The 21,051-nt window shown below is 33.6% G+C and overlaps 1 protein-coding gene across 1 annotated transcript in view; it reads left to right on the top strand.

Annotated features, from left to right (window-relative positions):
* Nucleotides 1-2,712: 2,712 nt before the first annotated feature.
* LOC111060934 (uncharacterized protein PFB0765w) overlaps nucleotides 2,713-21,051 on the top strand; it is a 30,703-nt gene continuing 12,364 nt past the window's right edge. The window contains exons 1-13 of the mRNA XM_039419897.1: nucleotides 2,713-3,069; nucleotides 6,911-7,051; nucleotides 7,288-7,423; nucleotides 7,886-8,022; nucleotides 8,824-8,925; nucleotides 9,340-9,477; nucleotides 10,353-10,507; nucleotides 11,400-14,016; nucleotides 16,498-16,680; nucleotides 17,007-17,174; nucleotides 18,237-18,440; nucleotides 19,369-19,494; nucleotides 20,666-20,791. Of these exons, the coding sequence (XP_039275831.1) occupies nucleotides 3,028-3,069; nucleotides 6,911-7,051; nucleotides 7,288-7,423; nucleotides 7,886-8,022; nucleotides 8,824-8,925; nucleotides 9,340-9,477; nucleotides 10,353-10,507; nucleotides 11,400-14,016; nucleotides 16,498-16,680; nucleotides 17,007-17,174; nucleotides 18,237-18,440; nucleotides 19,369-19,494; nucleotides 20,666-20,791 (4,275 nt within the window). The 5' untranslated portion in view covers nucleotides 2,713-3,027. The remainder of the gene's footprint in view (nucleotides 3,070-6,910; nucleotides 7,052-7,287; nucleotides 7,424-7,885; nucleotides 8,023-8,823; nucleotides 8,926-9,339; nucleotides 9,478-10,352; nucleotides 10,508-11,399; nucleotides 14,017-16,497; nucleotides 16,681-17,006; nucleotides 17,175-18,236; nucleotides 18,441-19,368; nucleotides 19,495-20,665; nucleotides 20,792-21,051) is intronic.

The following is a 21,051-nucleotide window of genomic DNA, read 5'->3' as shown; positions in this document are numbered from 1 at the left end:
TTACTGTGTTGAGTCCGTTGATAGGGTTAAAAGAGAGATTGTCAAACCTGATATATCAGTAAAAGATTGTATTAATAAAGTTAATGTTAGGCTAAATAGGTGTTTCGAGTGGAGACCTGTCACAATAATTGATGTTTTAAAGGCAGCAAAACAGTTGAATAACTCTTACAGCTATGATTATTATAACATGTCGAACAATTTAAAAAAAATAATAATACCTCACATTGTGCAAGCACTGACCGCATGCATAAACAGAATATTGCAAGAGGGGAAATTCCCTGAGGAACTTAAAATATCAAAGGTGTGCCCTATTTTCAAAAAGGGGTCTAAAGATAAACCAGAGAGCTATCGTCCTGTGTCATTGGTGCCTGTTCTTTCTAAACTTATTGAAATAATAATATGTGAACAAGTTGTTGTATTTTTGGAGGAAAATAACTTATCAGGAGTTCAATTCGGTTTAGAAAAGGCAAAGCAACTGTTGATGCAGTTGAGGGTTTGGTCCATGATATTTTGCAGGCATTTGAAAATAGGTCTTATGCACAGGCTACATTCTGTGACTTAAGCAAAGCATTTGACTGCGTCGACAATGGTGACTTGATAGAGAAACTTCATTATTACGGTTTTCGGGGAGTTTCTCTAACACTATTTGAGTCTTACCTGAAGAATAGAAAGCAGACCGTCTGCGTCAATGGAGAGTGGTCTGATGCTGAAGTATGGCATACCGCAAGGATCCGTCCTGGGTCCTCTATTATTCCTTATAAGTATCAATGATTTGCCTCACAATGTTTTGAGCAGAACAGTATTATATGCGGATGATACTACCTTTTTGAATGTCTCTAATGATATGGCTAAGCTCTCAAATGCTGTTAATAACTCACTTGATGAAGCAGGAGCCTGGTTCAGAGCAAATGGATATCTTTTAAATGCTAATAAGACTGAAAATGTCATATTTAGTCTGAGACCATATGATAATGAATATACTCAACAGGATATTGTAAATAATGTTGAATTTTTAGGGGTACACATTGATCATCAACTGACCTGGGGAAAACACATTGATTATTTAAAAGCTAGGTTTTCAAGAGTCATCTATCTCATTGGACGTCTGAAGCAATGTGTGACTCCACATAGTGTGAGAATGGCTTACTCTGCATTTTTTCAGTCCCTTATTAAATACTGTCTTCTTGTATGGGGCAATTCTCCGAGGGTTGCAGAGATATTGAGGTTGCAAAAGAAAGTTGTTAGAATTTTCAATGTTTCAGGTCCCTTGGATCACTGTAAGCCTATATTTATAAAATTAAATATTAAGACTGTCATCAATCTTTACATCTTTGAACTTGCTGCTTACTCTTTTAAAGAAATTACCAGAAACAACTCTTAATGAACATGTCCACTCACACAGTAAACATAATAGGGGTAAAATGAATTTCCAATATTGCAGATTAAGTAAATCTCTTAATAGTCACTGTATAATGTACAAAAAGGTTTACAATAGTTTGTTGGAGTCCATTAACAAATATGATAATATTACTTTTCTCAATAAATTGGATATTTGGCTGAGTAAAAATCCTTTCTATGACATTGAGGAAATTCTTTGAACATCCACATATAATTATTTAGTGTTAAGTATTAGAAGTGCTGAAGTGTTGTTTCAATCAATTCTGTTATTCAATCCCAAATTTTATTGTCTGTTCTGGTGTTATTCTTATAGTTTTTTTATTTTTAATGTTTAAATTCCATATATGGTATGTTATGTTTTTATTCTCCTCGGCTTTAGACTAAGGACTATGCTCCGTTTTCATGACTTTGTCAATACATGTATAATTGTGAACGACAATAAAAACATTTGATTTGACTTATATTGTAAGGACCTTACGTTCCAAATTTCAAGTCATTCCGTTAACTGGGAGATGAGATATCATGTACACAGACCCAAAACCCACTTTTTCGGACTCAGGGGACCTTGAAATGTATAGAAATTTAGAAATTGGGGTACCTTAATTTTTTTTGGAAAAAAAAGTCAATTCGTATGGCTTTTGTTGGTGGGGAGTCCCTTGCGGAAAGCAATACTTTCCTTACCTATGGTAATAGGGCAAGGAAAGTAACAAATTTAAATGGATCTACCAATGTATTAAATATTCATACTTGATCCTCATTTCGGCTATAACCATTTCTGCTACTCTCCATTCGAGCAATTTCAACAAGTGTTTGTGAATCCGTGACCCAAAAGCAGCCGATTCGTTGCTCCTCAGCTGACTGAGCTGACTCAAGGTCTATAAATACAATAATTATAGTAAATAATATTATTTTTAACAGTATAAATACAATTATATTTAATATAAAGGTTTCTATAGACCTTGACTGACTCAGTTCAGTTCAATGCACTCTAGTGACTCAAGTCGGATGTATTTCAAAAGCTGACAGAAGATTATCGTGACCTAAAATATTGAGTATCGACCGGCAACGTTCACCGTTATCACAGGATACTCGGTAACGGTAATATAACCACAAAGTAGAAGGAATTCTTCCATAAAGTAGAAGGAACTCATGCTTCTCTGTGGATCTGCTTTACAATCAGTCACCGTTACTTCTTAGTAATCACAGAAAACTGAACATATTCAACAAAACAGTTACCTGCGCGTTCTTATTACGATTCTGTGTTAGATACAGATTGCCTTTTTGCATGACAGTTGGTGCTTGGTGCGTTGTGTTGAAAATAAACAACTCAACACTCAATGAAGAAGAAGATGTGAAGCGGGGAAGATCCAAAAATAAATACACACACGAGTTTATTTTCGATTTCTTTGGTCGTATAGTATTAGTTAGAATTGAATATAGGATTCGGTAACGATCTTTTGTTTAAAAAAACTAATAACACATTAAAAAAATCAGTTATCCGCGTTGAAATGATTAAAATCTGTTGTGAATGTAGGTCTTTATTTGTGCTTTGTGATTTGAATATGCAACAAATTTATACATCTAATTCTATTACTAAAATGTCAGTTGGAAAGAAATACTGTTGAAAAAATGGATGACAAACAAAGTTCTGCTGATCATTTCTCCAGTAAGGTATGTGCCGTATGAGTAGGGCCTATCTAGGTTATGCTCCTTATGCTTGTAAAAATATTATTAGAAGTTGAGAAAATTTCTTTTTTTAGAAAATAAGCTATATTTTTTATCAGTTACAATTGTTTTAAATTTCATACCATGCTCGTTATGTTTATTAAATTTTGAAAATTATTGTAACAGTTTAAAGATTGATATTTTTTACAAAAATGTAAGGCCATAGTCCAAGCCTAATGCCAACATAATATTATTATTTACTAGAATATGAATATTTAATTTTCTTTTTGTTCTTATTTTAAACTTTGGGTTTTTCTAGTACAAATCCTTGTATACGATCTAAAGTTTGACTCAAATCCTAGAAGATAACTAAATCTAAAGTTGGAAGAGAGCAATATTTTGTATTCAATTAAAACATACAGTTTTATTATAAATGGGTCTCTATTGACGTTTAAAACTGTCATCTCTAGTTGAATACCCTGCCCAACCAACTGGCACAACTGATAGTCACGGCCTACAGTACGAGTTGATATCAATATTCAATTTCTCGATCAAAGACCAGGTCATTCCTGTATAGGATTAATAAACATCCTCATCGCCAGCATGGGAAAGCAGTCCCTCACCTTCGACAATGCGGCACATCCAAATTTGTCCTCAGTGTTGTAGGAGTGAACTTGCTCTATCCGATGTAGTATTGTGATGTAACTCCTCACATATGGCAGTGAAGCCAAGATGTATAGTGTCCATACACTATGTGGATGCCCAATCTGCGGAAGATTGACTGGCAATGTGCATCATACTTGTTATACCTTTAATACCTTCTGCTTCATCCATTACTCACAATTGTGGGATCGATGGCGTAAAAAATAAAAACTGTAACAGTTCAGATTATGGCTATGTGATGATTCGGAGAGCTTTCTGTTGAAACAGTAGAATGTCTCTGGCATGTGGCGCATATCCCCAGATCAAGATAACATACAGTACGCGGCTACCAAAAACTGCATGGTACTTGCCCTTTGCCCTTAACAGCATCTAACCTACTTCGGAACATTAGTCAAGCAACTGATTTGTTGCCACCTATTTGAGTTACTTGCTACTTGATTCCAGTTCTTACTTGGTTGAGTCCAGGAGCCTAGCACGCCGTAATTTAGTTTTACAGCAGTCAGTCAACAACTATCAGGCCACATCTGTACATGTCTAAAGTCGTGGATTGATAGGAAGATCCCTGGGTCGATATTCCTCTTTTACAACATCAAGACGCTACTGTGCGTAGCAATAACATTATTTGAGTCAACCAGCCAGTATGCCGTAATTTATAAGTAATTAAGAATATAGCAGTCAGGCATGAGTAGTTATTTTTACCTCCTTCCACCCCCGAACCGAACAACTAGAGATCATCTCATAAGTTCACTACTGCAGGTTCAGCTGCCAATTGGCTAGATTGCATTGCATGCAATTGATAACTTATTAAATCTTGACCAATGCTATTTCTTTTAAATTCACTTGAATTTTAAGGTATTACTTTAGACAAATATTCTAGGTATCTGTGGTATGTAAACGGTATTTTTACTCGAAGGTACTCACTTAAGTTTTACTTTTTCTTAGTCGGAGTGATCAGTAACTGATCTTATAAAAACTGAATTTATATAAAGAAGAGACAACAATAGAATAAATTTTGCTGTTATGTGAATATAAAGTGAAGGCTCGGTTTCGCTTTTCATTGTTCGACTCATAAATACCAGTTCACAATGCTTGAATTTAGAGTGAATCAGGTAATGTGGCTCATTACAAAGAAATTAGGTGGGTATTGTGAATAGGTCTTGCTTTACTCTCACTCGCGCATGTTTGTTGCGTCGTCTTCGGCTCGAAAAACCGAGTATAATAAGCAAACGTTGCCATTCTCCTGAGCATCAGAGCCTCAAGGCATTCAAATAGAGTTGACTGTGCTCATATAATAACTTTACGTTCAGAAAGATTTGTGATAAGGATTTATAATGATGCAAAAGTTACCGATTTTGTTTTTTCTCTAGATTGGTTCTTCCATCTTACTATTTTGTCTAATTGCCGGGTGCCATCAAGATTAAAAGTTCACATTATTGCTTTGCTGATGATAATACTTTGATATTAATAAGATGTTTGCTGTTTGGAGTTAAAAACTTCAGGTCCAAGCTCTCGTTGAAAAGGTGGCTTCTTGAGGATAGCTCCGCTAACAAAATTATAATCTTCAAAATCGCTTTAGTCCAGTCAAATGGTCGTTTTTCAGGAAACAGCCCCTAAAGAATTTTTCTCAACGGTTCTATTTGTATTTTGGGGCGCTGAATTCGAATCTGAAATTTGCTGACATGCCAGAGGGCGGCTTGTGAAACACTTCAGATAAAAAATCGAAAAGGTAGTCAAGGTTGTAGAGAATTTTCTCCTCTTTCCGCTCCCATGAATCGTTTTTCTGATTTCAATACCGTTCAAAAGTTACAGCAAATTGAAAAAATGATAATTTTCATTTTCTGCAATTTTACTGTTATTCAAGAGTCTCTAAAACGAGTAAGATACATGATAGAAACTTGCGATTGGTCTCAAATGAAAGAGAATTACATGGTCTATAAGCTACGTTGCCTTAAACCCATCTTGCATGACTGTTTATTATCGAAAATCGGTCTAGACTGTGAAAATGAGGAAAATATCGCAATTCTTGATTTTTTAATCAAACGTATCTTACCTCACGATTATATTTTTACAAAATTCATTCACCTCACATGGAAGAGGAGATTCTGTTCTTCAAATCAAGATCAAGTACCATTTTTTATCATTTCAGGTTACCGAGATACACAGTTTTGAATATGGAAATTTGCCATTTTTCTGTGTAAATAGGGGCTGAAATACACTAAAAGTGGATTTTTTTTATTTTTTCATCAAATTTCAATTATGATACATGATTTTGAACCGCCTTGACGAGCTGAGAAGAATGAGCTGTAGTACGAGGAGATCTGATCATTCTGTCAAAAGTTATAAGTGTTAAAAGTTTTGATCCTTGACTTATCCTTATGTCGTACCCCCCACTAGGAAATACTGAAATTAAATGTTTCCAACGGGTGATTCTCATAGAAAATAACCCGCGTGAGATGATTTCAGCCGAAATATGTATTTTTTTGTTAGGAAGGCCTTGAAAAGGTATTATAATGAAAAATTTGTATTTTGGCTGTAGGACATGATTTTCTATTTTTGGGTATATTCCCCCTCCCCCCACTACTAAATTCAAAAATTCCTAAGGAATCCTGTTCATAATGAATTGTTCTTTCATGTGATGTGTGGTTTTTTATCTATACTAGAAAAATATCCATGTTGTATTGGGTAGAAGTGGTAGGTTTGCATAATTTTGAAAACCCCTTAAAAAATACCCTTTTTTTGAAAATTCGTAACTCCGGAACCAAAAATGGTAGAATCCTGCGCGACGACTCAATTTATTGGACATTCTATTCTCCTTCATTTTGTCAAGAATGATTTTTCTTGAGAAACTGAAGGTTCACGAGATAGAATGGGAAAATTGAAAAAATTCCGAAATTTTTGGGGGTTTTGGGGGTGAAGCCGCCCTCTGGCATGTCAGAAAATTTCAGATTCGAATTCAGCGCCCCAAAATACATATAGAACCGTCGAGAAAAATTCTTTAGGGGCTGTTTCCTGAAAAACGACCATTTGACTGGACTACTTGGTTTCTGAATCTACCTAAAGCTTCAGATATTGCCATCTAATATCTTCATCATCGCAAGAACATGTCTTGAAGGCTTCATCAGGAAAATTATATTTTAGGCTACTTGCATTTTGTTATCATGTTTGTATTCTTTGTGATTTACAGTTGAAGCAATATGAAAATTGGAAATCGAAGGACAGATGTAAGGTTGATTGTGGAAATTCAAATGAAAATAAAGACTTGGGGAATTTTTCATCCATGCACCATGAAGCTACCACTGGATTTGATGGAAGCGATCTCTTGGTGGTAAGTTCAAGTATCGATTTCTAATAACTCATTTATTTCTCTAATAAAGCTGCAACTCATGAATATTAGTAGTGGAGTATTTTTATGAGTCGATGGAAAAGCCACCACAATTAATATATAATTTATTAATCTCACATAATCTGATTCACCGCATTCTATTATTAGTGATGCATGTTGTACCTAATCTCATATTAGTGTATTCTATTATCTAGATTTATTGTTTATTATTGTTTCAGGCAGAGGGAATTGCTGCTCAGCAAAAACGAAGCGCCTTGCCATCAAAAGCAAAACCTCCTAAACATCATGAAGAACCACCGGGATCTTGTCTGATACCAAGAGAACGTATTAAAGCATTAGAAGATGAATTGAAAGGTACCTATATTTGTTTATTAGTTAAAAAAACATATTTTGCCATATTTACGTGAAATTTTGTTTCATCTCGATGTCCACATGAATCTTTCCATTTATTTTAACGATTGTACCTTTTAAAATAATTTATTCATTTAATAAACCTTTTTAAATTTAATTGGATTGCTAAGCTATATGTCTGTACAATCATGTAAGATACGTCCTCACATGTGTTCATAGAATAGATTAGTAACTGAAGAATAGCAATCGATTTTATATTTTATTTAATTTCATTTTACAAGAGGCCCTTGAAAATGTATTGTATATAAAGAAATGATTGCATTCTAATGAAAATTGAATTGCCAAAATATAGGTACAAAAATTAATCAATATTCTACGTACATTTCTTTCAAATTGGATCAATTTATCAATTTAATACTCATTTCAAAATTGAAAGGTCTTTTAAAGAATTTCATTCATTTACAGTGAGAGATTCGATAATAAGTGTGATTCTGAAGGAGATTGGTGAAGGTGAAACGTCTGTTGATGCGTCTGTTGGTCCAATTAATAGTTCACTTCAAATGATGGATGATCAACAGTTCCCTTCCGTTTACTCTCCCAAGGTGAGCTACTGTTGTTGTACTTTGAAAGCTATATTTTGGTGACGCATGAAGAATATTGAGCAAGTCGTACTCCAATCGTTTGAATATACAGTGTAAAATGTACATTTGTCCATTTTTTCCAGACAGAGTGTGAAACTCTGCACTTCTTCAGCAGAAGAGCTGAAAGTTATTCAATTTACTAAAAATGACCAAAAATAACTTTTAGTTGAGTTATTTTTGGTCATCTTTGGTAAGTTGAATAACTTTCTCAAAAATTGATATTCTCAGAAAATTTTTGTTTTATTCAATCAAAAATATCATAACAAATTTATCCTCTGAATCTCATGGATTTATCTATTACCGAATTTGAAATGTCCTGTCCCAAATATCGAAACTTAAGACGCTCATATCTCAAAAAGTAACGATCGGAAAAAATTTTTTCCTGAGAAAACTCTTTCGTTTTGATAGCTTGATAATATACAATTCGAAAAACTTCGAAAAATATCACGAGTAGAAAGTTTATTTTTAGCCTTTGCACAGTCTTAATATCCTTCACTGAGATTCTATGATAAAGTCAGATTCAAGCAGTGCTCAGGTGAATAGTTAGTTAGAAAGGTTCATACCTTATAGTTTTAAATAACTGATGTAGCATTTACAAATAATCTATCGCCTAATCAAATAACATTGATCATCAAATTGAAAGATTATAAATCAAATACAAAATCTATATTAAAACAAACCAAAAACTTTATTAAAACTACTACATCAAAACTATATTTTGATTTTCCAAGTTTTCAAAATTCTGCTTTGATCATTTTTCAGTTACAAAATGTTATTCAATTACTGAGGAGAAATGGATGGGATTCAGTAAACTTCAACCAGTTCCAAGGTCAATCAGACATTCCTGATCTCAACGAATTAAAGGTATTATTTATTATAAATTATTTTTATATCATAACTCCTGTACCTTTTCCATTTCTTGAAGTTCATTGAGCATTCGATCCTGTAAAATAATGTGATAGTTCAATCTGTTCTTAGTGGTTGAAATATTTGAAATCATTATCGTTGGAAACAGTATTACAGAAAGTTATGTGTTTGTGTAGAATAGCTTTTTATTGTACTAATGCTTTATGTAGTGCTTTTCATTGTAAATATCTACATTTAAGAGAGAAATAGTTTAGGGTCCACCTTGTTTTCTACCCCAATCTTATAAGTACTTGTTTGTGTGTGTGTGTGTGTGTTTGTGTGTGTGTGTGTATGAATATCATTATCATTACCTAAAATTAATGAATTAATGTTTTTTTTTCTAATTACCAACTGAATTTATTGTTTTGACAGTTTTCTGAAATGGAATCGCTGTTGAAAGAAAAGGAACACACCATCAGAGAACTCAATCTCGAACTGGCAAAAAGAGCAGATACTATTGCAAAACTCAAAGAAGACTATAAAAAACAACACAGCAAATCCTGCGTTGAGGTAAGCTCCATTATTTCTTATTTGAAATCCTTTATTTTAAAATCATATTTCTCGTAATTCTGATCAATGATTGGAACCTTCCAGGATCACTCAGAAAACAAATTTGAAACTGTAAAAATGTCAGATACATTTTGTTGTATCAATCGCATTGAACCATTAATTGAAATATGTTTTTCGTTGTTTTAGTGAAAATGGACTAAATTTTAGAAAAGTGAAACCATAACCCTATTTTGGACTTTTAAAATGTTATCTAAATTTGGGATAGAAATATTACGAGGAATACCCTTAGTTTTTCTCTCCCAATCAGTGCTACTTTGTAAAAATTATAAATAAATAAAAAATAGATATTATCCACATTAAACTAATAAATTATTCGATTTTTGAGTGTCTCAGAATAGATTAAACCTTCCTCTCTTACATACATTTCTAAAGAAGCAAATTTATACTCTTTACTAATCAATTGATGATCCTTCATGCATAATTATAATAATAATTCAAAAAATCTTTATTGACATCAACAACAACAAAAATATAATCACTTGATAAATTTTGTACAGCAACGGCCTTCAGGCCGTCTGCCAACATGCATAATTATTGATTGATTACGACCTAAAAATGCTAATTTTAGTGATTGAAAATACAATCATATTTACTCATGATTCATTCAGAAAAGTAATGGGACTGTTGAGAATATCGCTATTCATTCCTGCCTTCTATAAAATATTATGTATTAAATATTGTATCCAAAATATTTTCAATAACTTTTACTATTCTCCAATTATCCCAATGATTTCCCTGAATACCTGTCGCTAGACGTACTTTAATTCAATCACTACTTCCTGATCTGTATTATAATAATTATTTCATTCTCACAGATAAAAAATCTCAATTCAAAAATTGAAAAGCTCAGCAATGAGCTTCGTAAAAAAGACTTGGAGCTCCATGAGACTCGAGAAGCACTCACTGCAACCAGGAGTAAGATGGAAGAAAACTTTCGCAGACAATTTACGGGCATCAGTGACTTTCTCAAGTAAGTCTCTTCATTCAAATTCAGGCATTATCATGTAGACACATTGGAATTATTTGAAATATTTTCTCGTTTGATTGGTTGCTTAGTTATTTGTTTCGAAGAAACGAACCATGATGTATGGTTGCAACATATTTATCAGCAAACCTTGAAATATTTACAAGTAGTAAATATTCTCATCCACCTTCTTACATTCTCATGTATACCTTCTTACTGAACTGACCACTAGAGCTGAGACAATAAACATCTCTGATTTTTCTCAAATCTAATAATTCTAGCTTTATAGTTGTTGCATTTAACTGATCTATCCAACAATCTATTTAATAATTGATTGAATCTAATCTATTTTGATTGATGAGCGAAAATTTGGAAATTCTCGTGTATTCTGTCTAGTTACACAAACATAGATTTTTGGACGTACGATTTTTTGCCGTCCTTATAAATTCGATAAGAACATAACTAGGCAAACACAGTGTTTTGCCAAGTCCGTTCAATCTGTTATTTAAATATGTTATTTATCTGTAATTTTATAAGGACGCCAAAAATCTGTGTGTGTGTGTGTGAGTGTGTGTGTGTGTAACTAGACTCTCTCTCTCTCTCTCTCTTTCATGTTTCTGATTAATCTATTTTGACGCCAGTAATGAGAGGAACTGTGGTAGAGATTAGATTGAGTAGCATTCATTCATCCTGTATTTCAGTTTACCTATAATCAGCTGTTTGGTGAACACAAATTTTTCTTTCTTTGTGTTTATTATCTAAAATTAGCAAAACATTTCGAATAATATCAACATAGGCCTATTGCCATTCAAGTAAAAAATCTATAAATGTATAAATTCTATTGTTTTTAAAATTAATAGCAGATAGTGGTTATAATATGTGATATGATTTGTTTCAGAGATCAGCGTGGAAATGGGGAAAGCTCTTTGAAATTATGGCTAGATGACACAATCATGAAATACGTCGATTCACATGAGAATGAAGTTGCCTGTTACAAAAAACAAATTGAAACTTTACAAAACTACATGAAAGAATATGAGCTAAGTGATCATGAACATGAATTGGAGCTGATGGCATCCAGAAAAGCTCACGAAGCTCATGCAAGTGGCTATAAAGAGCATGTTGATTCTTTGCTCAACGAAATTGATTCCATCAAGAAAGATCATCTTCAACAGATTGAAAAGCTTCAGAACGAGATTGAACGCCACGTTGAAGAAGAAGAAACTCTCAAGAAACAGCACAGTGATGATAATAGGAAACATCATGAAAATGTTTCAGAATTTCTTAAAACCTACGATGATTTAGAGAAAACATATTTCAAGTGTAAGGCTGAACTCGATAAGAGAAATGATGCTATAAAAGTGATTAATGAAGAACTTGCAAAAAAGAATGCCGAAGTTGAATTACATCTGAACGAGATTCATAAATATAAGTCTATTGTTGAATCATTCAAGAGGGAAACTCAAAACAGCTCCCAACACTTTGAAAATGATCGTAAACAGCTAGAGACAAAGTATAAGGCTGAAATAGATTCTCTACATGAAAAAGCGGATCTTCATAAGAGAGAAGCGGATCATTTAAGGTCGGATGTTAATAATTTATTAGAAATTGCAAAATGTCCAATGGAGGAGCTGAAAGATATAATTCGTGACCACCAATTTTGTGAACATTACATTCGTGAAATAAATGGCAAATCAAAATCGTCTGAAATGGAGATGGAAAAAATCAAACAAGAATTGATACAATCAAAAAAATGTCACGAGGATGATGTTGCTACCTACAAAAATCAGATTTTAAATCTGAAAGAAGAACTTGGGAGTATGGCTTCTTTTGAAGAACGCCTCTTTATGGAGTTATCAAATCATATTCGATTGAGAGACGACTTCAGATCACTATTCAAACCAATCGAAATGGAAGCGATTCGCCTTGATAATAAAAGTTGTGATTTTTCAAATTTCAAATTCTCATCGTCTGGAGACCAGAACTTCAATGTATTATCCGATCACTGGAGTGAAAGTGCAGAAAGTGATGATGCAAGCAGTGTGAGTAAACGCAAGTGCAACATTGGTGTTCAACCTCATTCAAGTAGCAATGTTGAAAAAAATCTTCTTAGACAAGCTTTAGTTTCTGAGTTACATAAAGAAATGGAATGCAGAAAATTGGAGCTTTATGAAAAGAATAAACAGATAGAATGCTTTACAAAAGCAAACAATGACTTGAATGAACACTGTAAATCATTAGAAGCCAAGTATGAAGAGTTGAAAGATTTCACAGAAGAGAAAATCGAAGAAATAGAAGGTTTAAATAACTCAAATAAAGAGCTGTCATATAGATTAGAGCAGTTAGAATCTGAAAATGTACACCTAAAATCGAAAATGGAGGCTGTAAGCGATGAGCTGTCTAATAGGAAAGCCGAATTAGACAATATTACGGACCTTTTCGATTTCAACTCTGATGATTCAGGTAAGAGAACTCATTCATTCCAGATGAAAAGGCTGTTCAGGAATGTTCCATCTTCCACTCCTAATGTTGTGGCTGCAACTGCTCTAGCCAAATTCGATAAATCCAAATCAAACAGTCATGTCAAGGTGATTGATATGATTGTCGAACAGATCAGCCATTTCCATGATTTGGAGGAGGAAAATGAAAAATTGAAGAGAAATGTTGAAAAAATGACTTGTGACATGAAAGAGGACGATTATCTCACCCAAGTGCTTAAAAATGAATTGCTGTCATTCCAAGAGAAAACGCAAAACTTGGAGAAGCGACTCAACCTCCTGGAATGTGAAAAGAAGAATCTATTCAAGTTTGAAAAAATGGTTGAACATCTTTCAGCTAAAAATAAACAGTTACAGGAAACCCAAGATGCCTTACAGAATAGGATTGCTCAATTGGAGGAAGAAAACAGTGTATTGGAAAGAAAATGTAATGAATTGAAGATAAAATTCACTCTGGACTCCGCCCATGATGATGATACAGGCTGTGAGATTTTGGAAAATTTAATACTGGATTTCAGTAAGAAGGCGGAAGAAGCTTTGAGCTTGAAGGAAGAGTTGTCTGTTAAACAGGAAAGTATCAATAAACTCGAGAACGAATTGGATGGGTTTAGAGAATCCAAAATCAACATGCAGATGAATATTGATATTTTAATGAGTGATTTATTGGAAAGTGAAGAAAAACTGACCTTGCTTAAACAAAACAGGATGGATATTGGTGTGGAGAAGAGAATGCTCGAACAAAAACTAGTTTCTTTGCAAGTAAAGTACGATCAGCTGGTGAATGAGTCACAAAGACAGGCTGAGATGAGTTTAGAGTACAATAGTGTTTCGAACCAGTCGTCAACCGAGTTGTCCTGCAAAAAGCAACTTTTGCAAACGAGATCGTTGTGCTCAGGGGATTGGCATGACAATGGAAATGTTGAGTTTGCTCTTTCATCATTGATCAGCTTGGAGCAAGAAAAAGAATTCCTGAAACAGAAAATGAGAATGTTCGAACAGTTCTTGCATCAGTTCTTGGTAAGTGAAACTTTTGTTAACAATATTATCTCCTACTTTATTTGCTGAAAGTATGAACAATGTTTGTATAGTGTGTAAATACCTGCTTTTGTTGTCAAGGGTTGCTGGAAATTTTTGTGTGGCCCATTGCATTACATTTTCAATTTGTGCGTTCGTAAATCCGAATTTCCGGGGGTCTGGAAGTGCTCGCGGGTGACACCAGTGTTCAAGTCTGGAAACAGGTCTTTTGCAAGTAATTATAGACCAATTGCAAATTTAAATGCTTTTGCAAAGATTTTTGAGAGGATCCTGTACAAGAAAATATTTTTATATGTACAACCCAAGATTGTTCAATCCCAACACGGCTTCCTCCCTGGTCGTTCAACAGTAACGAACCTTCTAGAGTTTGTTGACAAGGTGTCGGGGGTTTTGGATGTTGGGGGTCGTGTGGATGTGGTATATACGGACTTCTCTAAGGCCTTTGATACTTTGGATCACGGTCTGCTCGATAGAATGGAGTGTCTCGGGTTTGATGAGGGTGCTTTGGTCTTTTTGAGGAGTTACCTTTCAAATAGAGTTCAATTTGTTTGCTTCAATCACTGTCAGTCCGAGCCCTACTGTTGCACTTCAGGGGTACCACAGGGTTCCAATCTTGGCCCCTTGTTATTTTTGTTATAGGCCTATGTGAATGGCCTTCCTAGTGTGCTAAATAGCTCGGAGTGCCTCATGTTTGCAGAAGATACCAAAATATTCAGACAGATCAGGTCTGTTGCTTCAAAAAGATATTGATGCACTGCAGAAGTGGTGTTTGGAATCAAGACTTACGCTGAATGTGGCAAAGTGTAAGGTGGTGTCGTTTACCAGACAGAGGGAACCTTTCCATTATGACTACAATATTGGTAATATTCTGTTGTACCATTCGCAAGAGTATATGGATCTGGGGGTGATTATGGATGACCATGTAGATTTTGATAAGCACATTGAACACCTGTTATCAAAGTGCAATCAGATGATGAGCTTTGTTTTTAGAACATGTTCAAGCTTCATGAGGTGGGAGCCCATTTTGTACTTGTTCAAGTCTTTGATTCGAAGCCAGCTTGAGTATGCAGCGCCGGTCTGGAGTCCTTATCAGATCACCTATGTAATAAAACTTGAGAGAATGCAAAATAAATTTCTAAGATTCCTCTTCTTCAAAATATTCGGGCATTTCTGTGAGAGGGGTTTTCCTACACGTCGATTAAGATCATTGTTCGAAGTTGATTCTCTTAAGCTCAGGAGAGAGGTATCATCTTTGATTCTTTTCGGTAAGATACTAACGAATGAGGTTGATTCTTCTTATCACCTGGGAAGAATTGGACTCGCCGTGCCCACTCTCAGGCGAAGTGGCATTCCCTATTCGCAGTACAGAGGTGTAGGACAGTTAGTGCATATTTTTTCCCCCTCAACCACTTGCCAAGATTGTTGAATGGACTTGGCAGTGGGGTGGACGTGTTTTCCTGATGGCCCATTACGTTTCAAGCGCACAATAACGATGCTTCTGAGAGAGAATCAGAATAACTGAATTTTTAATCAGCAGCCATAATTTTTGCAAATATTTCTATCATTATAGAAATGTCACTCTTTATACTTTAATTTTCCTTCATTTGCACATTCAAACTAATTTTATTCTTACTTACCACTTATTTTCAAAGTTTTTTGCTGGCAATTATCATTATCACCCTCATCCTATCATTAACGTTAGTTTTAGTATATTTTTTGTTTTGATTAAACTGTATACTGTACTTATTGTTGTGTTAAGGATACATATTTGGGTCATTACCTGTTGTTTCCGATGTGATATTGTGAATAAATAAATAACTAAGTTTAACATGTTAAACACAGGACACTCACGCCTATCATGCCGGAAAACTAGCTCAACTTTTTATAATATTTTTTTTGATCCGCTCGGTAACTCGGTTGTTTAACGACTGGTAGTTTTCCTTCCGGAAAACTTCCCCCTCTCCACGCCATTGTGCCAGAAGGCCTAACTGCTGCTCGTGGAAGAGTCGGTTCTCACAAAAATATTGCTCTGTGAGAATATCTACAGGCTACGAAACATCCGCCGTCTCCTCCTGGAGCCGTCACATCCGTGAGAACTAGCAAATATCCCTGAGTTTGCTGGCAAATTTTGACATTAGCTAGCAAAATCTTATTGTCCCTGCAATAATACTACTTACTAAATAATTTTTCTCACCAACCACGGAAATCGTTATTCTAATATCAGAGCCTTGTCTCCTTAAAAATCTAAAATCTAAAGCCCAAAATAACCAACCAATAAAAAAAGTAATCAAATCCTACCCATGTCACAGCTCTATTGATTATAAAATGACAAACATTTGAAATGTTTCATAGTATTTCATAAACTTAAATAAACGTGTTTAGACGAAAGTTTTTGTAAATCAGATTTTCAATTCATGGTTTCATCCTGGTTATATCATTAATGATTTGATTTGTCGTTTTCAGGATAGTGGCTGTGATAGAAATGAACTGGAAAATTTGAAGAGTAATTTGAGAGATATGTATGAACAACTGGAGGTGAACTTTAGTAATTTCAGCTTAAAATCAAACAGCTTGAAAGAGTCCAATTTCGATCAATTGATAACAAAATTTGAGAGTTTGGAAAAACAATATAAGGATACTTGTACGGTAAGATTCTACTTTATTTTCTTTCTGTGTTGCATATTATGTCTTTTCAAATGTAAAATATAGAGAGAATACTAAGCTGGGGTGATATTATTCGAGTTTTGTTTTCATAAATTGTTTATAGAAATATTGGTTTATTTCACCATAGAATCAAAGATGAAAGTAATCCAACTAGAGTATGAACTGCATTAGTTCAATATCTAAGGGTAATATATGTTTTCAGTATGTAATCATTCAAATTGATACATATTTTATTCATTATGAAAATTATGAATTCATACTCAATTTTATTACAGCTTACTAACCTGTTCTGTTTTTTCATTCTATAGGTTCTCAATTCAGAGAAAGAAGAACTGCAAAAACATGTCAATGATCTTCAAAATGAACTTGAAAAAATGCAGGAGGAAATGAAATTATTCAAAATGAACTCTGAGAAAGAGCTGTTTGATAAAGATCTTAAAATTCGCCAAGCTCAGTTAGGTCTGAAAGCTCTACAGGTATATTTACAAGTTTTACCTATTATTTTCTCATGTTTGTCAAAATAATTTATTAGATGTATGACTCACTAATGACACATACACTGGTATAGTAACTATTGATAGCACAGTTTATCCAATAATTATTCTTGAAATTTTACTTTTTTACCATCAAACTAGTGTATGTGATATTGCATGATAAAATGCAAAGAAATTGAATGTGTGAGTAGATGATTTTAAAATCATCATTCCATAGAACTAAAATTTATCGCCTCTAGCTCTTCTCAGTTCACTTGAAGAAATTACTTCTATTTTTATTTTCAATAGTATCAATATTGAAACTCGATACTATTGATATTTCAATGTAGATATTACTGTTGCACTCAAAGTAAAGTGACCCACTTCAAAAATCAAAGTAAGTTTTAATAACTGAATGATTTAATAATTATACTGTACTGAGATCTGCAATATTCTCTTTTTGTGAAGACGGTCTTTGGTTTGTGCGTAAATGCCGTCGTCGACCACGACAGGGTGAGGATAGATTGGGTGGATTTCGATTTGTCTAAATAACCTAAAAGATTCTGTTTAATTATGTTTTGAAGGGGGAGGTTAGGTTTATACTTTAAATGACAATATGTTGATATTATTCGAAATGTTCTGATTCTTAGATAATAAACACAAATAACGAAAAGTTGTTTGATCAGCTGTTTTAGCACATTTGAAATTTGGAAAATATGAATGTGATCAGACAACAATGTCTGTCGACGTCGGAAGTTTACGCACAAAAGAAAACGCACCTTAAGACTAGTCCAAATGCCGTCGGGTACAAAGCGCAGTTGGCTTTGAAAAAACAAAGTAGCGAACTAGTCGGAAGAAAGGGGGTTTGAAAACGAGTAGAACTTCTACTCTGTGCAACCAGGCACAAAATTTGTCCATCCAAAACCTAGGAGTGGTCCCAAATGTATATCGGTTGCAAAAATTGTTTATCCATGTATATCAGCTGATTTTTCATCAACAAAGATATGCATCTCAATAATGTTCTTCACAATGCATTGAGTTACTCTTTATATTTTACAATTTCAGATGGATAATTTTGCAGCATCTTATGGACTAGCTTGCAAATCTGATTCGAAAATCGATATTAGTAAGCAGTACCAGAAGGAAATGGAAAAAATTCACGAACTGGCATTATCAAAGCTCAAAACCGTTTATCTCAACCAAATCGAAGAGAACAATGAAAAGGCTGAACAAAGAGAAAAAGACATCGCAGAAAAATACCAAAAACAGGTTAAGAAACATTGTTGAGATTTACTATACATTGACATGTTACTAAACATTGAGATGTTATTGAATGACTAATTCATGCATGAGTTCAAATCAAAATCATGTGTTTTTTATACTGAAGATCTTCGTGCAGGAAAGCGTTAGAAGAATGGGCTTTTATTGATACCAGCTGTGTTTTCCAATTCAATCGAGATGCTGATCATAAAATTGACTATGAAATTTCAAACATCACTTTCTTCAACGTTGTATGTTATGAAATCCATAAGATTTTTCTCTTGAAAAGACCATTGTAAAGTGATGAATAAAATTTATGACCCTCTACCTAATTGTCTGACTTTTTCATTATTTTGAAAATAATAATTGAATTCTTGGTATGAGATTATTCTATTCAGTTATTCTGTCTCTAGCTGCGTAGAGCTGTTTCTTATATTTTTAATCTACAGCTGCGTACAGACTTCAGCGCCACGAACACGTGTATTTCACTTTTCATCAGCTGCTGCTATGCTTTTTATATATGTATCTCACTGTCTCTGTACAAAGACAGATATAATCAGCTGATGAGAAGCGAAATGGGCGTATTCGTGGGGCTTAAATCTGTACGCAGGTTAACGTTTGAACTATATTGAGGCTTTTTGATGATTAGAAGATCTATCCAAAATAATATTAATTGAATAAAATACTTTCAATATAAAAATTTAATAGATTTGTAAGTAAAATTTATGCATGTACTTTTAACATAACATTGAGAATTACTCTGTAATTTAGGATTCGCAAGTTTTCAAAGATTTTAAATGATCATGTTTATTCAAAATCAAAGAATATACTGTATTGCTAAAGCTTTTGAAAACTCTATTTGCTCGAACTACCGCATGAATATAATCATTGCATATCTTGAATGTAGTTTTATGTATGTTGAATATTGTGTTATTAGATAGAGGCCTTACAACAGGACCTTAAGGAGAAGACGTTGCACCATCATGAAATGAAAACTAAATATTTAGAAAGTATGTTGAATTCACCTGCTAATAATGATTTGAAGACCCTGGCTGAAATGAAGGTAAGTGCAAATTTTTCTCAGTCAATCCTCTATCAATAATTTCATGATATTTTATAAATATAAGACTTGAGAGTGCTCAGTAGAAGTCGGCCAAAGCAGTCTTGACATTAATTTAATCCTTGAGATCAATGTAAAAACATTGCCTTCTTGAAACACATCATGTACACTGATTCCATTAGTATCTTCTTGAAAAAATTCAGTGGATGAAGCATTGAATATAGCAGGGCATGTGCTTCCTCAAATTTCAAATATTCCTTCCAAAATATAAAAAAAAAGAATATTGTTTATTGTTGTTTCAATTATTGAATTATTTTATAAAGTAGAAAGCAGCTGCCATGAAGACATAAACTTTCTTTCCAATGCCAAATAGAACGTGAATTTCTGTCTATAAGTAAGAGCGCTATGTGTTTTGTTGTGTAACGATTTTGCGGACTGCTACCGCGTACTTGAAACCAGACATAAAACTATTTTAATTATTCTGATTCCGGATACACTTTAAGGTGCGGCAATTGGGCTTAGAATATGGAGAATGCTCAATTAATTATTTTTTTTTATAGAAAGTTAGTACCTATTACCCCAGGAAGGGCAGTCAGGATAATTTGTGACACAATTTCAGATTCGATTATTATTCAAGTTGAATTTAATGGTGCTTAGAAGCAGACTCCTTGGAACTTTATAAGTTATGTGGTACTTTTTTCAAAATATCGATAAACTACTAATGTATTGTCCAGTGAAATCTGTATCTCATCAATACATAAGTATTATTTCTTTCTTTTTGTATTATTTTTTATCAGTTTTTTTTTAAGTTATATTTGTAAAATTTGTATTGTTAAGGAGACATATTTGGGGAAACCCGTTGTCTCCATTGTGAATTGAATTGAATTGAATGAATGAATTTATTTGCCAAAAACAAAATACAAAAAAGCTTTACAAAAATAAATATAAGTATATGCTACTGCACTTAAACCAAGATACATACATTTATTTAATTAGATATAATAACGAAATGATATCCTTTACATTACAAACAATAGTTTTAAAATGAAGATTCAATTTATGATCACATGCATAAGTACAGTAGGTGAGGCAAAAACACCGGCAAAAAATTTTACTACTATAATAAAATACTAATATATAAATAAATACTAATGAATAACTGTGGGATATCCAGACAGAACACAACTCACACATAGAAGAAATCAAAACACTTCTAAAGGAAGAATGCGAGAGGGAGAAGGCAGTACTAAAATGCAACATAGAGGCGCAGCTAAAAGAAGAGTACAAAACCAAAGTGAAGGTAAGATTTTTCATTATTATTTTTGTTTATTGAGTGCTGTCTAGGCCTATATCTTTGAATACTTTCTAGAATTTTTTTAAAAAGCGTGACTCCAGCAGTGATCCAGGAACTAAAAATAATCAATAATTGATAAAATTTGTTGAGTGAGAATTGATATTGTGGAATTTTTCCATAATTCAAAGAAGTTTTATTTTTGTCACATCCACATTATTTATTAGGTTTTACACTGGACTGCAGTTTCATGATCACTGCAGTGATTA

Source organism: Nilaparvata lugens, chromosome 1 (genome assembly GCF_014356525.2).
Source record: "Nilaparvata lugens isolate BPH chromosome 1, ASM1435652v1, whole genome shotgun sequence".
Taxonomy (NCBI): domain Eukaryota; kingdom Metazoa; phylum Arthropoda; class Insecta; order Hemiptera; family Delphacidae; genus Nilaparvata; species Nilaparvata lugens.
The sequence above is the reverse complement of the archived record's forward strand: the minus strand, read 5'-3'. Positions and strand labels throughout refer to the sequence as shown.